We start from the raw sequence: 25823 nt of genomic DNA on the forward strand, positions 1-25823 counted from the left end.
ACGCAATAGCCCGCTGGGAATAAAGTCCCAAGTGGACTGAAAAAGAATTGTTGCTGGCGACAAAACCAAACTAATGAACTGTCGCGGGCGATAAAACCAAAATATTGAATTGTCGCGGGCGATAAAACCAAAATATTGAATTGTCGCGGGCGACAAAACCAAAAAAAAAATTGTCGCTGGCGACAAAAACAAAATATAAAACCAAAATAATGAATTGTCGCGGGCGTCAAAACCAAAAAGAAGAATTGTCCCGGGCGACAAAACCAAAATAATGAATTGTCGCTGGAGATAAAACCAAAGTAATGAATTGTCGTGGGCGAAAAAACCAAACCAATGAATTGTCGCAGGCTACAAAACCAAAAAAACAATTGTCGGGGCGACAAAACAAAAATAATGAATTGTGGCGGGCGATAAAACCAAAATATTGAATTGTCGCGGGCGATGAAACCAAAATAATGAATTGTCGCGGGCAACAAAACCAAAATGGTGAATTGTCCAGGCGACAAAACCAAAATGGTGAATTGTCGCGGGCGACAAAACCAAAATAATGAATTGTCGCGAGCGATAAAACCAAAATAATGAATTGTCGCGGGCGATAAAACCAAAATAATGAATTGTGGCGGGCGATAAAACCAAAATAATGAATTGTCGCGGGCGATAAAACCAAAATAATGAATTGTCGCGGGCGATAAAACCAAAATAATGAATTGTAGCGGGCTACAAAACCAAAATATTGAATTGTCGCGGGCAAAAAAACCAAAATATTGAATTGTCGCGGGCGATAAAACCAAACTTATGAATTGTCACGGGCGACAAAACCAAAAAAAGAATTGTCGCGGGCGACAAAACCAAAATAATGAATTGTCGCGGGCGATAAAACCGTAATAATGAATTTTAGCGGGCGATAAAACCAAAATAATGAATAGTCTCAGGCGACAAAACCAAAATAATGAATTATCGTGGGCGATAAAACCAAAATAATGAATTGTCGCGGGCGACAAAACCAAAATATTGAATTGTCGCGGGCGACAAAACCAAACTAATGAATTGTCGCGGGCGACAAAACCAAAACAAGAGCCCCAAGGGGCACAATGGCCAGCCTGTCAGATTTGCTTTTTATAAATGATGTAATCTGTGGGTTATATTTATCAATATACACTCCCTGCTCAATATCATTTACATAGTAAAATCGTGTGTTAACGCAGACAGCAGGAACGAATGTAATATAGAAATACTAAAAGCTTGAAACTCACCTCGATCATAGAACATGTCATGAGCTACAACTTTCCAATTGATTATAGTAGCAAAATATGCTTAAGTATCAATTATGATGTGGAAAAACTTTTTTTCCGCCTACGAATGAGTACTGATGACCCCAAGATGGCCGCCAAGTGCGTCATAATTGCCTGGTCAAAAATACCCTCTCGGATATAAAAGATCCCTTTCCAAAGAATACCCATTACAAATTGCAATGAAACATGGCGCACCATTAGAAAGCTACAGTACTCAGAATTCAGGCCAAAATTGACATTTTTGGGAACAAAAAAGGTCACAGTACGGCCATCTTGAGTCCGATCAACTCAATTTTTCACATACCGATGGGCCCTCGGGGGATACAAATATATACGAATGATCAAGGTTATTGATAAAAGTGTCTTCAAAATTTCCCTCGAAAACTTCAAAAATGTGTAAAAAGTGCTGATTTTGGCGAACAACAATGGCTGCCAGTCGGCCATCTTGAATCTGACAGGGCCAGTTTTTGGCCTGAAGATGTGTCTAGGGTAGATACACGTATAAAACAAATATCAAGACATTACCTTGAAGCGTCTTCAAAACTTTGGAACTCTCACGAACTATCTAGATGGTTATCTCTCGACCTCAATAGCTTCAAGACCCATCTCAAAACAACTTTGTTCCATGCAGCATACCATTAACTCTCGGAAAGCAAATTGTATTTAACATTTTTTGGCAGAATAAAATTTGATTGAATTTGCAATTTGGGCACATGGCTAATTAGCATATCAAGGTCATACACCCGATTTGGTAAAACCTTTTTTTCGCGAACCTTGCGCAAATGTCAAGGATGAATTTTCTGTAGAGCAAATAAAAATTCCTCCCAAACACCAAATCAACTAAAGATTTCATAGAAATCGATCTTGAAATACAATTTTAAACCTTAAAATAAAACCCGGAAGTAAAACAGTAGACGATACCGCGGATTCACGTGAACACCTGATTTCTGTAAACGAAATGTTGGTTGTGACAAAATTGTTCAGACGGTTTTAGGTGGTAATAAGTACGGAAACGTAACGACCATGGTCGACTTATTCGATGAAATCAGGCCTATGTGATATCCAAATTTTGACTTTTTTATTCTCCAGACCTCCCTGATATAGAAATAAAAAATTTTGGTGGTACGAAAGTGCAATCACAGCGCCGACGGGGACAGAGCCGTGTCAGAGATCGGCGGAGTGAAAATTGAGGTGGACGAACTCGAAGATGTAGGCTATTGCGCTACTTGAATCACGAAAACTCCTGGCGCGGCCCCGACGCTTTTCGTTGATTAAGTAATACAAATATCATGCAATGGGTTTTCACAATCTACCGCTGGTATTTACCGGATTTCAATATCACTCCAAAATTCAAAGAAACCTCGAAATATCGAACCGGAACACATCCGGTACTGTAGATATCCGCGGCTGCCCAACCGGGAAACTTATTTGTTTCAATAGATATTGATAGGATCCATCATCTTCACCCGTCAAGGGATTCGAACCCACTAAGCTAAAGCCATGCCAGAATCGCGTCGGGCCAATCACAGCGCTTGTAACAAACCACATTAGGCTTCTGTGGAATTTCCCAGTAAATGGGCCAATCAGCGAACACGTAGCGAACGCGGAAGTATTGTCGCGTGTTGATACATGACGTCATGCGCAAAAGCGCCAGTAATGAAATCGCGATAATTCACGTGAACAGCTGCTGATATTTTCAGATAAACCAATCACAGGGAAGACACAACTTCCTGATTGGCTGATAAAAATTGAAATTTTCATGATTTAACTTTCGTGAAAAATGCAGAAAACATTTTTATGAGACCCTATTTCAAAATTCTGCTCGCTACGATTCCGAGAATGGATTACGCTTAAATACGTGATTTGTTCGAATATGCCCTCACTTGGCAAGCAAAAGAGCCTTTTGTGTGGAAACCATGTCATTTAAATTCGCTCCATTTGTATAGTAATAGGCTCAGCCTACGGCTAAAAAGAATTGTCGTGGGCGACAAAACCAAAATAATGAATTGTCGCGGGCGACAAAACCAAAATAATGAATTGTCGCGGGCGACAAAACCAAAATAATGAATTATCGCGGGCGATAAAACCAAAATATTGAATTTTCGCAGGCGATAAAACCAAAATATTGAATTGTCGCGGGCGACAAAACCAAACTAATGAATTGTTGCGGGCGATAAAACCAAAATAATGAATTGTCGAGGGCGAGAAAACCAAAATAATGAATTTTCGCAGGCGATAAAACCAAAATATTGAATTGTCGCGGGCGACAAAACCAATAAAAGAAAATTGTCACTGGCGACAAAAACAAAATATAAAACCAAAATAATGAATTGTCGCGGGCGATAAAACCATAATAATGAATTTTCTCAGGCGACAAAACTAAAATAATGAATTGTCTCAGGCGACAAAACTAAAATAATGAATTATCGCGGGCGATAAAACCAAAATATTGAATTGTCGCGGGCGACAAAACCAAAAAAGAAAATTGTCGCGGGCGACAAAAACAAAATATAAAACCAAAATAATGAATTGTCGCGGGCGACAAAACCAAAAAGAAGAATTGTCGCGGGCGACAAAACCAAAATAATGAATTGTCGCTGGCGATAAATAACCAAAGTAATGAATTTTCGTGGGCGATAAAACCAAAATATTGAATTTTTGCGGGCGACAAAACCAAAAAGAAGAATTGTCGCGGGCGACAAAACCAAAATAATAAATTGTCGCTGGCGATAAAACCAAAGTAAAGAATTGTCGCGGGCGATAAAACCAAAATAATAATGTCAACAAAGGCTTACCCCAAATTTCAAGTGTGACTCCAGCATACCGAAAAGAGTGTGTTATATACTTGTATTTAGTAAATACCTTGTGCATTTGACAATGATCGGTATGTACTGTAGGAAATATAGAGTATTGATGGTATTGATATAGAGGTTGAAGCCCGCGGCCGAATAAAGTAACATAACAGCTTTTCTCCGCTATATCTCTTCGGCGTGTTTACTTTAGGCCTATGACTCCCCGGTACACTCATGATTTATCTTAGTAAATACACAGTTAATTTGGTAAAGAAAAATAGGTATTGCTAAATTAACTGCTTAACGCCCGCAGCCAAATCACTGGTAGTAATCAATCAATTTGTACTCGATTTGATTCTCAGCCCCGGAACGACGATGTAGTGACACACGTCGATTTGACGATGTTTACAACTCGACAGTGCTTTTAAAATCTAAAGTAGTAAATTTCCTGTGTATCAGTAATATAATTTGATGAGGAAAATGGGTTACCGTTAAAATTAGTTTTTGAAAACCGCGACAGAATGTGCAATCTTTCGGTAATAAATTTGTTAATTTATGCTTGAATTGAAAATCGATGTGACAAGAAACGTGCGGTAGATTTCGGAAAGACGACTTAAAAAACATGTCGGCTCTTTGAATGGGGCTCAATTTTCGATGTTTACGGCCCGACAGTGCTTTTGTAACGTTGATTCTTCAAAATTCGCACGGAGTATTTGTAGATCGAACTGAGCTGAATGATATCAGACGGATTGTATCGGCAACAGCGGTAATGTAAAAAAGCCTATGTACTTTTGACAAAAAATGTGTGGAAAAAAATAATAATAATAATAATAAATATAGCTGCAAAGCAGCGATGACGGGTTTTCTGTAAAGCCATTCAGAATGATGGGAATTGTAGTAAATTGAAATATCGACACATAGAATAAAATGCATTGACAGATTCGAACCTAATATGCAACCACTGTGTAAACGTCAAATATGATTCAGCTTTGAAACTGAACATACGCGGACGTACAATCACAAATATTAATATATTTGACCAGGCATTTATTTTGGCATTCAAACATCATGATACTGTATTATCACCATCCTTAAAAATGGATCTGTCCTATTAAGAACTCATCTTAAGCACCTGCTGAGCCGATAGATTGAGTGAATTCACGGATAAGAACGTATTATGATTTAGAATAGATTCAAGAAGTTAATGTTTTTATTGAAATATTTGAATAAATACATATATTGTAGTGTAGATTCAATCAATAAATTATGAATTGATTTGGTCTGGGTTTCCGGCTGATGTTGATTTTGGCTTTTATGGATTACAAATTCTATAGTGATAAACAATTGATACCTGCAACATGTGTGTAAATCAAACCTATTCCACAAGTTGCGTGTGTTTCCTAATAAACGGGAGAGTCACTCTTGATCTGAGTTATTAGAACTAGGGGTCCAGGGACACCATGCCCACTTGGGAAGTGGTTCCAAATGCTCAACAATCTAACAATTCAGGTATCAAAGGTATAAAACATCCCTTTTCAAAGAATACCCATCACAAACTGCAATGAGAAATGGCAAACTCAGAATTCGGGCCAAAATTGAAATTTTTGGACACTAAAAAAGGTCATAGGACGGCCATCTTGAGTCCGTATCCCAATTTTTGTTATGCTGATGGGCCCAGGGGGCATTCACATATATACGAAAGATCAAGGTAATTGATCGTAGCATCTTCAAAATTTCCCTCAAAAAGTTCAAAAATGTGTAAAAAGTGTTGATTTTGGCGAATAACAATGGCTGCCAGTCGGCCATCTTGATTCTGACAGCCAGTTTTTGGGCTGAAGATCTGTCTAGGGTAGATACATGTGTAACCCAAATATCAAGACATTACCTTGAAGCGTCTTCAAAACTTCCCAAAATAACTGATTTCCGTCTACGGACACACAACGGACGAAAAGTGAACGCAATAGCCCGCTGGGACTAAAGTCCCAAGTGGGCTAAAAATCATGTTCATTTAGTTATAGAAATTCATTGTTTTTTTTGAGTTTCTGTAATAATATTTGTTCTGCCCTAATTTTTATTACTGTATAAACCAATGATATGCTTTGTAAATATGATGTAATAAAATAAATTTGAATTAAATTTGAACATGAGAATCAAGCATAACTTGTGTTTTTTCAACTTGTCTTACTTGTCTTTTGTTAACAGTTCCAGAGTTTCAATTACAATCAAATCCAAATTGGCTAAAAAGTACATAGGACTAAATGAAATGAACCGTTAGTTACTGCAAACCTATTCCAGTGTTATGTCGATCGTGTTGAATCACTTTCCTTGAGTTAAAAGAATCAGATCTTCTATGGTACAACATCGGTCGAAGAGAGATATCTTGGTGTTGACGGTCCTTGACCATCTAACTTCATGCGTTTGACATTGGAATCAGCATCATACCCATTTGAACTGCAAAATATTCATACAACATGAAAACCTATAGTACATGTATACAGTAATCAAACTTTCACCGATGTTGGATATTTGAATGAACATTAGGTTTATTTCAGTATTCTATAGCAGGAAATAATAAGCCCAATCAATAGGCCCTATTCCCATTGGAACAATTGTATAATGCGTACAGCTGTACCGTACACTTATCAGTCAAGAATGGAGAAATCGATATACCAAACCTACGAACAGCAAAATGTACAGGCCTACAATGATTTCTGGTATACAAGCCTTGACCACATGAACGTTTTGGTTTGACTATTAATGTCAGCAGGTCAGAGAAAGCCTGGCCAAACTTAATCACATGGCTCAAATCAATTAGTCTTTCTGCGTGTGAATATTTCACTGTATTGTTTTAAAAATAGGCCTATCGAGTGAATTAGTACATAGACTGAATTAGACTTTAGGCTAGTCCTGACCAAATCCTATCCATGTTATAATGGCACCAGTTAGGCCCTATAGTAACATCACTGGAGGGCCGACAAGAGGGAAAAAGTTGTGTTTGTAGTACATAGGCATGGTAGGCTTGTCGTACTCACGTAATACTTAAAACGCTGTTGTTACCTGTACGTGACTGTACGGTGATTTCTACAGGTTAGCCGTATGTGAGTACGTTAACGCTCAGACTTGCAATATTGGGATTCGAAACCAAACGAAAAAAAATCCAGTTGAAGTCCGGTGATTTACCCACTGTGCCACAGAACATAACTGCAGGGTGGATGAAATTTGATTTATAAATAGCCTAGCCTCACCTAACCCAAACTCTATTCTTTCACGCATGCGCGTTTCCAGATTATAGGCCTAGGAACTCACGTACGGCGTTTTTAGGGAACTCACGAACGGTTAACCTGTGGATATCACTGTACAGTCACGTACGGGTAACAACTTCGTATATACTTAAAATGGTATTGGCTACTAGGAACTCACGTACGGCGTTAGTAGGGAACTCACGTACGGCGTTAGTAGGGAACTCACGTACGGTTAACCTGTGGGGAGATCACCGTACAGTCACGTACGGGTAACAACTATGTACTTAAAATGCTATTGGGTACTATATAATAGGCCTATATATATAGACAAATAAATACCGGTAGGTAGGCTTTCTTGCTTAGCTTCCACACTTCACAACCGAACCAACCAGTATATTTATTCCCAGTACGCACCAACCGGCATAGGCCTAACACTGTTTGTCAACTGTGTGTACCGTAGTAGGCTATCGATAATCACCTGATACTTTTCTGTGGTTTGTTTTCTCTCTGAGTCGAACGTAATTCCTAATTCTAGTAGCCCTCCGCGACTCAACGACCTTGATTTAAACTTGATCAATTCAAAATATGTTTATTGACGCTTTTCGTTACATGAACTGATCAGCAATATACTTAAATGAAATAACCGGAATAACAAGAAATCCAAAATATTAAAGAGGTAACAAACAAATTGCCGTAAACCTGTCAGACACGCGAACGCCGGACTCGTAAACTCTTGGACTCGGACCCGCTGAGCAATAAATTCATAAAATTGACTTTGAAATTGATTGTGGAGAAGAGAGGGAATAATTCGATAGCTCTTCCTCGAAAAGAAGAGAGATATTTCTGAAAGAAAACACAACATGGCTACTAATTGAACGGAGCCAAATTTCCGATGTTTACGGCTCGACAGTGCCTTTATAACGTGGATTTATCAACATTCCCATGCAGTATCTGGAGATTGAAGTGAGCTGAAGGATATCATGCGGATTGTATCGGCGACAGCGGTAAGGTAAGGAAGCCTTTACACTTTTAACAAAAACTGTGTGGAAATGGGAAAAAAAAAAAAAAAAATATAGCTGCAAAGCAGCGATAACGGGTTTTCTGCACAGTCTTAGAATCCTGTTCAACGGTGGATTTCAACAAAGCATTTGATAAGGCTCAACATCAGCCATTACTAAACAGGCTATAAGGAAACAGTATCAATGATAGGTCGCCCAAATGGCTCAGCAGTTATCTCTGAAAGGAAACTTGTAACCGAAATCAACGGAACGCCTCATCTTGGAATAAGTCGGTCAAACTAGTGGAGTCACACAAGGTAGTATCCTAAGTTGTCTTCTGTTTAATGTCCTGACAAATGACATACACAGTAATCCAACATATACCAGACCGAGTAAATTTCCAAATCGACCTTAACACGCTGTTCGACCAAAAAAATTAATGTTCCAAGAAAATCTTGTTCGAATAAAAATAATTCTGTTTGATCCAACAATACGCTTTTTGCTTGAACCAAAAATTTTCTTCATTCTGACAAAAAATGTGTTCGAATAAAAAGCTATGTTATTGTTGAAATGAAAAATTTTTAGTCCCAGCAAAAAAATTTGGTTGAGCGAAAACAATTTTTTCGGAACGAATGCTTGAATGAAAACAATTCTGTTCGATTGAACGAAATACTTAATACTTTCGGTTCGGAAAAAAAAACTTTTTTCAATATACTTGTTCGAACGAAAAACTTAATGTTCTGACAAGAAAATTCTGTTCAAATTAAAACGATTCTGTTCAATTGAACGATTGTTCGAACGAAAAACCTTTCGTTTGGACAAAAAAAAAGTTTGTTCAACTTTGTTCTAGCGATTTTTTCAAATTGGTTCAATCGTATAGAATATTATTGGTTCGAACGAAATAAATTTTGTTCCGACGAATTTTCAAGCGAAAGGTCTTTTGAACGAAAAAAAAAAGATATTTCTGGTGCTCCGCAGTAACTTAAAGCCGGACGGAGGTTGGTCTTGTGACACGATGCGATCCTCATGTGCATCGCAAGTTTCGGTGCAAGTCGGTTGCAATACGATTGTGTACGACTAGTTTCTGCCAGTCGCAAGAGCGCGTCGGTTGGTTGTGACAGTCGTGTCGCGTCCCAGAAAGTAGAACACGTATGACTCCATGTGACTGGCGTTGCTGAAAGATGAGGACGCCAGTGATATGACGACTGTACGGAAGCGATACAGGGCCTCGAGTTGTCAGATTAATCAGATTAATCGACTTCAAAATGGGCGAAAGCATAAGTCTTTATTACGTTATTAATTGGCCTAATTATTCAAAAGCTAATAAAGTGGGCGACAAAACCAAAATAATCAATTGTCGTGGGCGATAATCCAAAATAATCAATTGTCGCTGGCGATAAAACCAAAATATTGAATTGTCGCGGTCGACAAAACCAAAAAAATCAATTGTCGCGGGTGATAAAACCAAAATTTTGAATTGTCGAGAGCGACAAAACCAAACTAATGAATTGTCGCGGGCGAAAAAACAAAAATAATGAATTGTGGCGGGCGATAAAACCAAAATAATGAATTGCCGCTGCCGATAAAACCAAAATATTGAGTTGTCGCAGGCGATAAAACCAAAATATTGAATTGTCGCGTGGGACAAAACCAAAATATAGAATTGTCGCGAGCGACAAAACCAAAAAAATGAATTGTCGCGGGCGATAAAACCAAAATCTTGAATTGTCGCGGGCGACAAAACCAAAATATTGAATTGTCGCGAGCGACAAAACCAAAAAAATGAATTGTCGCGGGCGATAAAACCAAAATCTTGAATTGTCGCGGGCGACAAAACCAAAATATTGAATTGTCGCGGGCGACAAAACCAAACTAATGAATTGTCGCGCGCGATAAAACCAAAATAATGAATTGTCGCGGGCGATAAAACCAAAATAATGAATTGTCGCTGGCGATAAAACCAAAATATTGAATTGTCGCGGGCGATAAAACCAAAATAATCAATTGTCGTGGGCGACAAAACCAAAAAAATGAATTGTCGCGGGCGATAAAACCAAAATCTTGAATTGTCGCGGGCGACAAAACCAAAATATTGAATTGTCGCGGGCGACAAAACCAAACTAATGAATTGTCGCGGGCGATAAAACCAAAATAATGAATTGTCGCGGGCGATAAAACCAAAATAATCAATTGTCGCGGGCGACAAAACCAAAAAAATGAATTGTCGCGGGCGATAAAACCAAAATCTTGAATTGTCGCGGGCGACAAAACCAAAATCTTGAATTGTCGCGGGCGACAAAACCAAAATATTGAATTGTCGCGGGCGACAAAACCAAACTAATGAATTGTCGCGGGCGACAAAACCAAACTAATGAATTGTCGCGGGCGACAAAACCAAACTAATGAATTGTCGCGGGCGATAAAACCAAAATAATGAATTGTCGCTGGTGATAAAACCAAAATATTGAATTGGCGCAGGCGATAAAACCGCGACAAAAAAAAAATTGTCGCAGGCGATAAAACCAAAATAATGAATTGTCGCGTGCAACAAAACCATAATAATGAATTGTCGCGGGCGATAAAACCAAAATAATGAATTGTCGCGGGCGATAAAACCAAAATATTGAATTGTCCTGAGCGATTAAACCAAAATATTGATTTGTCGCGGGTGACAAAACCAAATTATTGAATTGTCGCGGGCGATAAAACCAAAATAATGAATTGTCAACCAAAATTATTGTTTTGTCGCGTTATTTTAGTTATGTCGTTTTGTCATAATGTCGCCCTCATTTGCATATACGTGTTTTTTTACACATGGCCCTTATCAGCCACCATACTAAAGCCTTAAGGTCGCGTAAAACTCGATAAACACTTCAAGGGACACAGCGAACGATCTCCTTTCCCCCACAGCGAACGCTTAACCTAGTAGAGGCTACTAGCCTATGTAGGCCTATGTATATGCGTAGGCCTAACATCCAGACAGATTGGTCTTAGGCCTATTGAATAACTACCCACCTAAATATCGTAAATTTTGTTTTGAAGTTCAATCCAATGAGTCCGTTAATAAACGCAACAATTATACTGTGTCTGTTTGAGACAGTAAAGCTCAGTTCCAGTAGGCCTAAAGCCGCGTCAAACTCGATAAACACTTCAAGCGACACATCGAACGATCCCCCTTCCCCCACAGCGAACGCTTACTCCGAATGTCAAGTGTGAGTCCAGCATACGGAAAGGATTGTGTTATATACTTGTATTTAGTAAATACCTTGTGCATTTGACAATGATCGGTATGTACTGTAGGAAATATAGAGTATTGATGGTATTGATATAGAGGTTGAAGCCCGCGGCCGAATAAAGTAATATATTCTTTTATTTTGATACCTCGTCGACATAACAGCTTTTCTCCGCTATATCTCTTCGGCGTGTTTCGTTTAGGCCTACGACTCCCCGGTACACTTATGATTTATCTTAGTAAATACACGGTTAATTTGATAAAGAAAAATAGGTATTGCTAAACTAATTGCAAGACGCCAGCAGCCAAATCACTGGTAGTAATAAATTAATTTGTACTCGATTTGATTCCCATGATGAGGTGAAACTCGTAGCTGATCCCCGGAACGACGATGTAGTGACACACGTCGATTCGTCGATGTTTACGGCTCGACAGTGCTTTTAAAATCTAAAGTAGGTAATTTCCTGTATATCGGTAATACGATTTGATAAGGAAAATGGGCTATTGTTAAAATTAGTTTTTATAAACCGCGACAGAATGTGCAATCTTTGGGTAATAAATTTGTTAATTTATGCTTGAATTGATAATTGATGTGACAAGAAACGTGCGGTAGATTTCGGAAAGAGGACTTAGAAAAACATGTCGGCTCTTTGAATGGGGCTCAATTTTCGATGTTTACGGCCCGACAGTGCTTTTGTAACGATGATTCTTCAAAATACGCACGGGGTATTTGTAGATCGAAGTGAGCTGAATGATATCAGACGGATTGTATCGACAACAGCGTCAAGGTAACAAAGCTTTTGTTCTTTTAGTAAAAATAGTGTGGAAGAAAATAATAATAATAATAATCACGCGGATATCAATAGGGTTTTCTGTGAAATAACAGAAAACCCTAATAATCACGCGAATTTCAATAGGGTTTTCTGTGAAGACACAGAAAACCCTAATAATGATAAGAAACACGCGAATCTCAATAGGGTTTTCTGTGATGTAACAGAAAACCCTAATAATTTCATTTGTATAGTGCCCTTTCCGTTGTGTAAAAATTTTTAACGGCGCCATTGATAGCTAAACTTTATATGCAGCTTTGAACAGGATTTAGGTTTGCATCTGAATGACAGAACTGATGTCTCTGAAAGGAGTGATGGTGGTAGAGAATTCCAGAACATGGCATGAGCAACAACTTTGTAACTGATTGCAGTTACAAAATATGCATAAGTACCAATATGAATAGATAAATTGTATAAGATTTAATATTTAACTCCACTCCAAGGCAAGAACAAAAGATTGGGTGATCCCATTGCTATGTGATATGTATCCCATGAGCGTGCTAATGATAATCAAATATTAAGACTAGAATTCAAAAAGCTATAGACATTTTCCTCTGAAAGTCTTTTTCCATCTACGGATGAGGATCTGATATACTAAAGATCTCCTCCCAAAGAACACAAATGACAAATTTCAATAGAAAATAGCGACTTATGAGGTAGGAAGCTACAAGCCTCGAAATTCTGGCCAAAATAGATCTTTTGGGCACAGAAGGTGACAGGATGGCTATCGGTGGCTGATTGACCTAATTTTACTTAAGATCATGGGCCCTTAAGGGATAAAGTACAGGGAAAATGTTTTTATCAACTACACTCTTATATTGAAGCAACGTATGCTAGCAATATAAGATGGGTCACCTCTGGAGAGGGTGCGAAAAAGGTTATCATGTAGAAGTCCAGGGAGACACCATGCCCACTTGGGAAGTGGTTTCAAATGCTCAACAATCTAACAATTTCAATATTCAACGCCCCCTGGTGGCCATATACAAAAACCAATGACCTTGAAACTCACCACAATCATACAACACGTTAAGCTACAACTTTCTAATTCATTGCGGTAACAAAATATGCTTAGGTATCAATATAATGTGGAAAAACTTTTCCCACCTACGAATGAGTACTGATGACACCAAGATGGCCGCCAATTGCGTCATAATTGGCTGATCAAAAATACCTGTCCCAGGTATAAAACATCCCTTTCCAAAGAATACCCATCAGCAATTGCAATGTGAAATGGCAAACCAGTAGGAAGCTACAGGACTCAGAATTCAGGCCAAAATTGACATTTTTGGGCACTTAAAAAGTCATAGGACGGCCATCTTCAATCCGATCGACCCAATTTTGTTATGCTGATGGGCCCTGTATTCAAATATATACGAACCATCAAGGTAATTGATCAAAGCGTCTTCAAAATTTCCCTCAAAAAGTTCAAAAATGTGTAAAAAGTGCTGATTTTGGCGAACAACAATGGCTGCCAGTCGGCCATCTTGAATCTGAGAGGGCCTGTTTTTGGGCTGAAGATGTGTCTAGGGTAGATACATGTGTAACCCAAAAATCAAGACATTCCATTGAAGCGTCTTCAAAACTTCCCAAAATAACTGGCGGACGAACGTCTGGACGGACGAAAAGTGAACGCAATAGCCCGCTGGGGCTTAAGTACCAAGTGGGCTTAAAAGTCGTTTATCCTTACATAAATCCAGCCAGCTAAGCAATGGCTATGTACGAGAAATGTATTGAGGGAAATTTCCCCCACAGCGAACGCTTACTCCGAATGTCAAGTGTGAGTCCAGCATACGGAAAGGATTGTGTTATATACTTGTATTTAGTAAATACCTTGTGCATTTGACAATGATCGGTATGTACTGTAGGAAATATAGAGTATTGATGGTATTGATATAGAGGTTGAAGCCCGCGGCCGAATAAAGTAATATATTCTTTTATTTTGATACCTCGTCGACATAACAGCTTTTCTCCGCTATATCTCTTCGGCGTGTTTCGTTTAGGCCTACGACTCCCCGGTACACTTATGATTTATCTTAGTAAATACACGGTTAATTTGATAAAGAAAAATAGGTATTGCTAAACTAATTGCAAGACGCCAGCAGCCAAATCACTGGTAGTAATAAATTAATTTGTACTCGATTTGATTCCCATGATGAGGTGAAACTCGTAGCTGATCCCCGGAACGACGATGTAGTGACACACGTCGATTCGTCGATGTTTACGGCTCGACAGTGCTTTTAAAATCTAAAGTAGGTAATTTCCTGTATATCGGTAATACGATTTGATAAGGAAAATGGGCTATTGTTAAAATTAGTTTTTATAAACCGCGACAGAATGTGCAATCTTTGGGTAATAAATTTGTTAATTTATGCTTGAATTGATAATTGATGTGACAAGAAACGTGCGGTAGATTTCGGAAAGAGGACTTAGAAAAACATGTCGGCTCTTTGAATGGGGCTCAATTTTCGATGTTTACGGCCCGACAGTGCTTTTGTAACGATGATTCTTCAAAATACGCACGGGGTATTTGTAGATCGAAGTGAGCTGAATGATATCAGACGGATTGTATCGACAACAGCGTCAAGGTAACAAAGCTTTTGTTCTTTTAGTAAAAATAGTGTGGAAGAAAATAATAATAATAATAATCACGCGGATATCAATAGGGTTTTCTGTGAAATAACAGAAAACCCTAATAATCACGCGAATTTCAATAGGGTTTTCTGTGAAGACACAGAAAACCCTAATAATGATAAGAAACACGCGAATCTCAATAGGGTTTTCTGTGATGTAACAGAAAACCCTAATAATTTCATTTGTATAGTGCCCTTTCCGTTGTGTAAAAATTTTTAACGGCGCCATTGATAGCTAAACTTTATATGCAGCTTTGAACAGGATTTAGGTTTGCATCTGAATGACAGAACTGATGTCTCTGAAAGGAGTGATGGTGGTAGAGAATTCCAGAACATGGCATGAGCAACAACTTTGTAACTGATTGCAGTTACAAAATATGCATAAGTACCAATATGAATAGATAAATTGTATAAGATTTAATATTTAACTCCACTCCAAGGCAAGAACAAAAGATTGGGTGATCCCATTGCTATGTGATATGTATCCCATGAGCGTGCTAATGATAATCAAATATTAAGACTAGAATTCAAAAAGCTATAGACATTTTCCTCTGAAAGTCTTTTTCCATCTACGGATGAGGATCTGATATACTAAAGATCTCCTCCCAAAGAACACAAATGACAAATTTCAATAGAAAATAGCGACTTATGAGGTAGGAAGCTACAAGCCTCGAAATTCTGGCCAAAATAGATCTTTTGGGCACAGAAGGTGACAGGATGGCTATCGGTGGCTGATTGACCTAATTTTACTTAAGATCATGGGCCCTTAAGGGATAAAGTACAGGGAAAATGTTTTTATCAACTACACTCTTATATTGAAGCAACGTATGCTAGCAATATAAGATGGGTCACCTCTGGAGAGGGTGCGAAAAAGGTTATCATGTAGAAGTCCAGGGAGACACCATGCCCACTTGGGAAGTGGTTTCAAATGCTCAACAATCTAACAATTTCAATATTCAACGCCCCCTGGTGGCCATATACAAAAACCAATGACCTTGAAACTCACCACAATCATACAACACGTTAAGCTACAACTTTCTAATTCATTGCGGTAACAAAATATGCTTAGGTATCAATATAATGTGGAAAAACTTTTCCCACCTACGAATGAGTACTGATGACACCAAGATGGCCGCCAATTGCGTCATAATTGGCTGATCAAAAATACCTGTCCCAGGTATAAAACATCCCTTTCCAAAGAATACCCATCAGCAATTGCAATGTGAAATGGCAAACCAGTAGGAAGCTACAGGACTCAGAATTCAGGCCAAAATTGACATTTTTGGGCACTTAAAAAGTCATAGGACGGCCATCTTCAATCCGATCGACCCAATTTTGTTATGCTGATGGGCCCTGTATTCAAATATATACGAACCATCAAGGTAATTGATCAAAGCGTCTTCAAAATTTCCCTCAAAAAGTTCAAAAATGTGTAAAAAGTGCTGATTTTGGCGAACAACAATGGCTGCCAGTCGGCCATCTTGAATCTGAGAGGGCCTGTTTTTGGGCTGAAGATGTGTCTAGGGTAGATACATGTGTAACCCAAAAATCAAGACATTCCATTGAAGCGTCTTCAAAACTTCCCAAAATAACTGGCGGACGAACGTCTGGACGGACGAAAAGTGAACGCAATAGCCCGCTGGGGCTTAAGTACCAAGTGGGCTTAAAAGTCGTTTATCCTTACATAAATCCAGCCAGCTAAGCAATGGCTATGTACGAGAAATGTATTGAGGGAAATTTCCCCCACAGCGAACGCTTACTCCGAATGTCAAGTGTGAGTCCAGCATACGGAAAGGATTGTGTTATATACTTGTATTTAGTAAATACCTTGTGCATTTGACAATGATCGGTATGTACTGTAGGAAATATAGAGTATTGATGGTATTGATATAGAGGTTGAAGCCCGCGGCCGAATAAAGTAATATATTCTTTTATTTTGATACCTCGTCGACATAACAGCTTTTCTCCGCTATATCTCTTCGGCGTGTTTCGTTTAGGCCTACGACTCCCCGGTACACTTATGATTTATCTTAGTAAATACACGGTTAATTTGATAAAGAAAAATAGGTATTGCTAAACTAATTGCAAGACGCCAGCAGCCAAATCACTGGTAGTAATAAATTAATTTGTACTCGATTTGATTCCCATGATGAGGTGAAACTCGTAGCTGATCCCCGGAACGACGATGTAGTGACACACGTCGATTCGTCGATGTTTACGGCTCGACAGTGCTTTTAAAATCTAAAGTAGGTAATTTCCTGTATATCGGTAATACGATTTGATAAGGAAAATGGGCTATTGTTAAAATTAGTTTTTATAAACCGCGACAGAATGTGCAATCTTTGGGTAATAAATTTGTTAATTTATGCTTGAATTGATAATTGATGTGACAAGAAACGTGCGGTAGATTTCGGAAAGAGGACTTAGAAAAACATGTCGGCTCTTTGAATGGGGCTCAATTTTCGATGTTTACGGCCCGACAGTGCTTTTGTAACGATGATTCTTCAAAATACGCACGGGGTATTTGTAGATCGAAGTGAGCTGAATGATATCAGACGGATTGTATCGACAACAGCGTCAAGGTAACAAAGCTTTTGTTCTTTTAGTAAAAATAGTGTGGAAGAAAATAATAATAATAATAATCACGCGGATATCAATAGGGTTTTCTGTGAAATAACAGAAAACCCTAATAATCACGCGAATTTCAATAGGGTTTTCTGTGAAGACACAGAAAACCCTAATAATGATAAGAAACACGCGAATCTCAATAGGGTTTTCTGTGATGTAACAGAAAACCCTAATAATTTCATTTGTATAGTGCCCTTTCCGTTGTGTAAAAATTTTTAACGGCGCCATTGATAGCTAAACTTTATATGCAGCTTTGAACAGGATTTAGGTTTGCATCTGAATGACAGAACTGATGTCTCTGAAAGGAGTGATGGTGGTAGAGAATTCCAGAACATGGCATGAGCAACAACTTTGTAACTGATTGCAGTTACAAAATATGCATAAGTACCAATATGAATAGATAAATTGTATAAGATTTAATATTTAACTCCACTCCAAGGCAAGAACAAAAGATTGGGTGATCCCATTGCTATGTGATATGTATCCCATGAGCGTGCTAATGATAATCAAATATTAAGACTAGAATTCAAAAAGCTATAGACATTTTCCTCTGAAAGTCTTTTTCCATCTACGGATGAGGATCTGATATACTAAAGATCTCCTCCCAAAGAACACAAATGACAAATTTCAATAGAAAATAGCGACTTATGAGGTAGGAAGCTACAAGCCTCGAAATTCTGGCCAAAATAGATCTTTTGGGCACAGAAGGTGACAGGATGGCTATCGGTGGCTGATTGACCTAATTTTACTTAAGATCATGGGCCCTTAAGGGATAAAGTACAGGGAAAATGTTTTTATCAACTACACTCTTATATTGAAGCAACGTATGCTAGCAATATAAGATGGGTCACCTCTGGAGAGGGTGCGAAAAAGGTTATCATGTAGAAGTCCAGGGAGACACCATGCCCACTTGGGAAGTGGTTTCAAATGCTCAACAATCTAACAATTTCAATATTCAACGCCCCCTGGTGGCCATATACAAAAACCAATGACCTTGAAACTCACCACAATCATACAACACGTTAAGCTACAACTTTCTAATTCATTGCGGTAACAAAATATGCTTAGGTATCAATATAATGTGGAAAAACTTTTCCCACCTACGAATGAGTACTGATGACACCAAGATGGCCGCCAATTGCGTCATAATTGGCTGATCAAAAATACCTGTCCCAGGTATAAAACATCCCTTTCCAAAGAATACCCATCAGCAATTGCAATGTGAAATGGCAAACCAGTAGGAAGCTACAGGACTCAGAATTCAGGCCAAAATTGACATTTTTGGGCACTTAAAAAGTCATAGGACGGCCATCTTCAATCCGATCGACCCAATTTTGTTATGCTGATGGGCCCTGTATTCAAATATATACGAACCATCAAGGTAATTGATCAAAGCGTCTTCAAAATTTCCCTCAAAAAGTTCAAAAATGTGTAAAAAGTGCTGATTTTGGCGAACAACAATGGCTGCCAGTCGGCCATCTTGAATCTGAGAGGGCCTGTTTTTGGGCTGAAGATGTGTCTAGGGTAGATACATGTGTAACCCAAAAATCAAGACATTCCATTGAAGCGTCTTCAAAACTTCCCAAAATAACTGGCGGACGAACGTCTGGACGGACGAAAAGTGAACGCAATAGCCCGCTGGGGCTTAAGTACCAAGTGGGCTTAAAAGTCGTTTATCCTTACATAAATCCAGCCAGCTAAGCAATGGCTATGTACGAGAAATGTATTGAGGGAAATTTGCAACTAACCTGATTAGGCTCAGTTGGGCTATTATCATTGCCAATCGCTGATAGTTCCGTTCTATCAACAACAACATTCGCCTTTCCATGTTTTTTATCACTGTCAATAAAATGTGACGCGATTGCTTCCATAATGAATTCTATCCTAGTTTCATCACTTATGTCTGAGTCAAAGGTTGTTAACTTGAATAAGGGTCCAAGCATACCTATATTCATTTGGGATCTTCTAACCAATTTGTAAATAGATACACTTCCAAAATACTACATGTATATTAACCCTTTAACCGGCAAGTATTTTTCGGCCTATGAGAGATTTTGGGCCTTGCAAGGGGAAAACTTAATAACTCAGTAGATATGAGGGATAACCCCATACTGTATGTTTTTTATGAAAGCTCTTTTTACAAGCTTTCAAATGATACCATGTTTGCGAACTTTGGGGGTTACCTTCAGGGTCTGACCCAAAGGTCACAGATCCCAAGGTCATCCAGATTTTTGGGCCACCCATAATAAAAAACTGTCATGAGATTCATCCCAATATGAATTATCATCAGAATCTTTCATTACTATGTCCAAAATATCAGCCAAACTCACTAGAGAATGTCTTTAGTGCATTGGCCATTACTACTAACGATATTCTCAATTTTGGAAATCTGACCCACGTGACACGTGGTTTCCATACCCCCTTCTACATGCCAAATGTACGATATATCACATTCCTGCCTTGTTAGACATTGTAGGCCGTCTGGTGTTGCCATCTGCTGATAGGAAAATGAGTTAGAATGCTTCACTGAAATCAATACTTGACTATTCTATTCACTATAGCTGGTCTATTCAAATCAGTGAAATGAAACCATGGAAATAACACTGACTTATGTCGATTTGTAGGCTGTAGCCTATACAACTGATCAGCTTCAGTATACACAAAGGCTGTAGCAGATACATATTTCAAAAAAATTCCAATCAAAATCCAGTATGATTTGCAGGTAAATTGAGCGATCAAGTCTTTTCATCAATTTTCTTATTTTGCAAATGAAAGACCAGGTTAACTCCAAAAAATAAATGTACCAAATAATCATCTAGATAAAGCAAAGTTAACATTGTTGTAAAGGATACATGAAATAGGATGACTGAGTCAGGACCACAAAGTCATCCTCAATTGGAAATTTTGTCTCAAAATCAACAATAAACCTGAAATACAGAACAATTTGATAAGTTGAACAAAATTTTCAGATTTCAAAAGAAAATTGATAAGCACCTGTAAAATGATATCTAATCCGTGGCACGCATAAAATTGTATGACCAAGTTCTAAAATTCTAGCATTTTAGCATTTCATCCAAACGTATATCATTTTGAAAAACAGCAGACTCCACTTGTCTTTGATCTCGTGGGACCAATAAATATTTTCCTAAGTAAATTCCAGGGTAACTGGACTGATGATAGATCGCTATCACAATTTCATGAATAAAATCTTCAACTTCCTAAATCGTCAGTAATCAGGATGAATAATCTTAACTTTGCTCCAATGTCAATACAATTTTTCACCATTGTAACTATCATAGTGAATTCTTTTGTTATCGCCATGAAGTAGGTTACAGGTCCTACGTACACGTAGGTCCACGTGAAAAACCTAAAGTGCATATAGCCTAAATCCTACGTAAATCACAAAATAATTTTACACGTGATCATCAGAATAGCGGGGAAAAGATTGTTTGTCCAAAAGGAATATCGCTGAAGATTTTGAGCGGAGCATGGATTTTATTTGAAAATTAATTGTAACACGAAAATCGTTAACTTTTTTCCTGGAGAACAATAATCCATGGCAGGCAGACTCTGCAGAGTAAGCATTATAGAGCTGGCAGAACCTGTTCGTCAAGTCGAGCCATCTACCAGGCTATTCAAACAAACATATCAACATTGGTATAACCCCTTTCATTATCTTCGGTCAAAATGTTTTTTAGTATTCAGTATATTTTTTCAGTATGACAGTCTTACACAACATTTAGTACAGTGCAACCTCATTATGACGAACTCGGATACAACGATTCATCGGATATAACAAATATAGAATTTTGTCCCAAGTAAGGCAATTTAATCATTTTCATACTGGATATAACGAACTATCGGTTATTAAGAATGTATTTTCTGGTCCCGTGAAGTTCGTTGTAACAAGGTTCCACTGTACTTCAATATCTTAATCAGTATTTTCTGATATAGCACCTTGCAATTATCAGTATCAAGTTCAATAACATCTCAAAAGAGGTGAAACATATCACAATCAATTCGGACAAATACTCAAAATTTTGAACCTGAAGACTCTTGCGACATCTATCGGATGCCAGGACATAAAGATACGTGCAAAACATTTAAAGGGTGAATCCATGAGGACTTACTGAAATCACTATACGTAATATTCCTCAGTTTCCTATGAGATATGGTTCTAAAAAGCACAAGGCCATGAAAAAGCACAAGTCATTAAGAAAAGTCAACTAGAAAATTGAAATCATATCAGACATTGATAGCCCAAATGAATCATTAGAGCGGTGAGTGATCACTAGATCCCAAGTAACTTGTGAATTCCACCAAAATCTGAGCATCATAATAAAAGGTAGAAAATCAGCCAATCACCTTAACTTCATGCATATTCTCTTACAAAAAAATGAAACAATTTCATCGTAAATTGTTGAGAAAAATGTGAATTTTACCTCTTTTCACCGAGTGTAGCATTCCAGAAATGCAAAAATCCTTCAACACATTCTTCAATGATTTGATCAGTCCCACTAAAAAAGAAAATAAATGGAATATGCAGTTCGAGCGCATGGCTAATTTAAATTAGCATATCAAGGTCATCCATCCGATTTGAGAAAGAGCTATTTTTCGCAGACTTAGCATAACTGTCCTGTCCTGTGGCATGGTGGATAAGGTGTTTGAGTGGGTTCAAATCCTAGTGAAACCATGTTATTCAGGCATGACACATATCAGTGCCAGTCGACTCAGTGATTTAACAACAAAAATCGTACCTGGCAAATATCTTCAACATGATGAAGTTGGCCAGTAAGGGGGTAGAACTAGAATTTTCAACGATATTTTCTGTAGTGCAACTATAAATATTCCTCTCAAAAACCAAATCAACTTAAGACTTAACAGAAATCGATCTTGAAATACAATTTGAAATCTTAAAATAAAACCCAGAAGTAAAAGTGTAGCTGATTTCTGCAGCTTAGACAATCATAGAGGAGTCTGCTTTCTGATTGGTTAATTAATGTCCATGCATTCGCGAATAGTTACCTATTTTTAATGATCTCCTGAATGGTGCACTCGTTCAAGACTTGATGAATGATATCAAGAAGAGCCGTCCGTATTCGCTGCAGTTTATAACGTAATGCCTCTTGCATGCAGACAGATTCATTTTGATGAATTTTTATGGTGGATTTCAAAGCAGGTACCATTGTAGCATAAAACTTAGACAACCTATAATATCATCAATACATTGAAGGATGCCGGTATTCTTCAGAAATCATCCCCTTCCCTGGGGCTCAACAACACTTACATAATATGAAATTCATGATTGTAGAAATATCGACATGATGTAGGGATAACTAAGAAGAATGCCAATAAAGTTTCACTTGTATCCTGTAGGTAAGACAGAATATCCGATAGTTTTTCCACCGACTTTTTTGCCAGCAACTCATGCTTGCCAATGGAGAGCTTCTGTGGAGACTGATCGGTAGGAGAGTACGATTCTACGCCGCATTGTTCTATTACGCTTGCAAAAACCTGTAATATAGAAAAGAAAGCCCCTGAACCTAGCTATTTCCGATGCAGCACATCCACATTCAATAGGCAATATCGGCATCTCAAGAAGTACAGGTCAAGCCCCTAAATTAATGCTGTTTAAATACACCGAAAAATGCTACATTAATACTGTTGCCATGTGCTGTGTCTACAACTGATCAATCAAATCTCAAGGATGATCTTTTTGCAATTCATGAAACTAGGGGTCCAGGGACACCATGCCCACTTGGGAAGTGGTTTAAAATGCTAAAAAATCTGACAAATCTGACAAATCCAATATTCAATGCCCCCTGGTGAACATTACTGAAACCAGTTACCTTGAAACTCACCCCCCAGAAAATCTTAGAAATTAAAAGCGTTTTCCGAGCATTTAGATCGATCTTGAACCCATGAACGACTATCATATTTTGGAAGGAAATGATGTCATCATTCGATGACATTCAGCATTACGGGTCGAGCCCTGAATTATTGCAGTTAAAATACGCCGAAGAATGCTCACTAAAATTCATCACAGTGTATAATATCTAAAGGCGTTCGCGCGGCAACAGTATTGAGTAGGCCTATATACATTACTCCTGTTGCCGCGCACGTGTCTGCAACCGATCGATAAAATACGTACACATCATAGTAGATACAAAATGCAGTGTTATAATAAATGCGCCTTGAAATGCAATATACGCAACGATAAAAAAACAGGCGCTGAATGCTTTTACGGTTCACCCGATTACCAATCGCGCCAGACCAGCTGAGTAAGACCATCATCGCCCCCCTATACTTTTAGGTCGTTTCTGGAATATTTGGAAAATTGATATTTTTCAATACTGAAATCCGCAGGAAACCGCCGATGGATCCGCAGGAATTCTCATCTCTGTGAATACCAATCATGAATTTCAATGAAAAATGGCAAACCATTCGAAAAAAAATCACAAAATGACCATCTCGAGTCTGATGGACGCAAATTCCCCCATGCTGGTGGCTCCCGGGGGAGATAAAATATATATATGAAAGATAAAGCTAATTGATTAATATCAGCAAAGATTAATATCAGTTTGATGTGGAAGCCATGTTTGATCTATAACAAATGTATCGAAGATTCTGATTGGTGGTTGAAATCTTCAAACAAACAATTGAAAGCGGATTCGAATCCTTGAAGCAGCAGCTATTTTTCTCGGTAGAAAGATTTTTCAATAGTTATGATTTTATTCGAATATAAAGTAATACATTAACGGGCATTCGACATTTTGGATCCATTGGTAGTGATTTATTGAATAGTTTTGATTGACGATTTGTCGGCCTACGCATCACCTGCACATCAGTCTGATCATTACTGCTATGCGCTGCTCAATAGACCACGTGCACGCAGTAGTGTGTAGACGCTGCTCACTAGTGTGAGGCGCATGTTTGAATGCTATTGTACATCGTTCCACTATTTTTTTATTCATATCGTGTCAGCACGTGGTCGCCTACAATACTGTACTTCAGTACGCGGTACGGTATCGATTTTCTAGATGTACGCTCAGGCAAGCCACGGCAAGTAGATTATTATGGATCTCGTGACCACAAGTGGCATAACCGATTATAACCCCATGCCCCTTTATTCTAACATCAAATCTTTATCGATCTCAGAGACCATAATTTTTTTTTAAAAGTCGGAATTCCGATTAAAGTCAGAAGATTTGGATCCCTGATATAAATAGCGAAATAATTCAAAATTCAACTTCCCCTGTGGTGACAACAAAAACCTGGGTTACCCCAATTCCACATGAGGAGATAAATCCTATGACAGCGATAACATTTATCAAATATCAAAACTATAAATCAAAACCTGTCGATATTCTCCACAAAAAACCTTTTTCTATCTACAAGTGAGGAGTGATTACACTAACAACAAGATGGCTGCCACTTGCGTCAGGCTTGACTGATCAAAAAATCTGTCTGGTATGTTTAAGAGCTTGTCTCAAAGTTTAAGCATCACAAATTTCGATGAAAAATGACAACCCATTCAGTAGCTACAGGTCTCGAAATTCATGACAAAAATGACCTTTTTGGCACAAAAAAGGTCACACTTCAATTTCACTCATGCTGATGCACCATGGAGGGATACACATATGTATGAAAGATCAAGATAATTAATCAAACAGGGATGTGAACAAGGTAAAAACATTTTGGCTGGTAGAATTATTTGTGCCCTAAGGGCACGTAACGAGGCCGCAGGCCCTCGTTCCGTAGAGATATAACAAAGGGTGGCCGAAGAAATCCTGTCTGACATGCTCTTATTACATCCACACCAATAAAACTAAACTAAACTCATATTCAATTCATAACTCACTTTTAAAACTCTAATTCAATGCAACTTAAAATTCACAACATAATTATACTAACAAACTTAATTTTATTCAAACTTAGTTAATTCAAGCTTAATTAATTACCAATTTAAAATTCATAAGATATCATACAAACGAACTATCAAGTCTACCACAGAAATATATTGCAAACCTCAGATAACAATCAAACTTGTCATGGACTTGGCTTCCCGCTCTAGTGTTTTCCTTTCATTTTCTGTGGCTTGTTGTTTTGCCTTACGGGCACTTAGCGCACGTGGTTTTGTACCATACTGGGCAAGCCTTTTTTACGTTCTTCCTGCACA

General features: G+C 38.2%; 1 protein-coding gene across 5 annotated transcripts in view; it reads right to left on the reverse strand.

Moving 5' to 3' along the window:
- The window catches only part of LOC141906703 (activating signal cointegrator 1 complex subunit 2-like), a 47070-nt gene that overhangs the window by 9734 nt on the left and 11513 nt on the right, over positions 1-25823 (reverse strand). For all 5 annotated transcript variants that reach the window (XM_074795999.1, XM_074795998.1, XM_074796001.1 and 2 more), the window contains 5 exons: positions 22932-23158; positions 22670-22852; positions 22087-22161; positions 20497-20571; positions 19393-19540 (listed from right to left, as the gene is read on the reverse strand). In XM_074795999.1, coding sequence (XP_074652100.1) covers positions 19393-19540; positions 20497-20571; positions 22087-22161; positions 22670-22852; positions 22932-23158 — 708 coding nt within the window. The remainder of the gene's footprint in view (positions 1-19392; positions 19541-20496; positions 20572-22086; positions 22162-22669; positions 22853-22931; positions 23159-25823) is intronic.

Source organism: Tubulanus polymorphus, chromosome 6 (genome assembly GCF_964204645.1).
Source record: "Tubulanus polymorphus chromosome 6, tnTubPoly1.2, whole genome shotgun sequence".
NCBI lineage: Eukaryota > Metazoa > Nemertea > Palaeonemertea > Tubulaniformes > Tubulanidae > Tubulanus > Tubulanus polymorphus.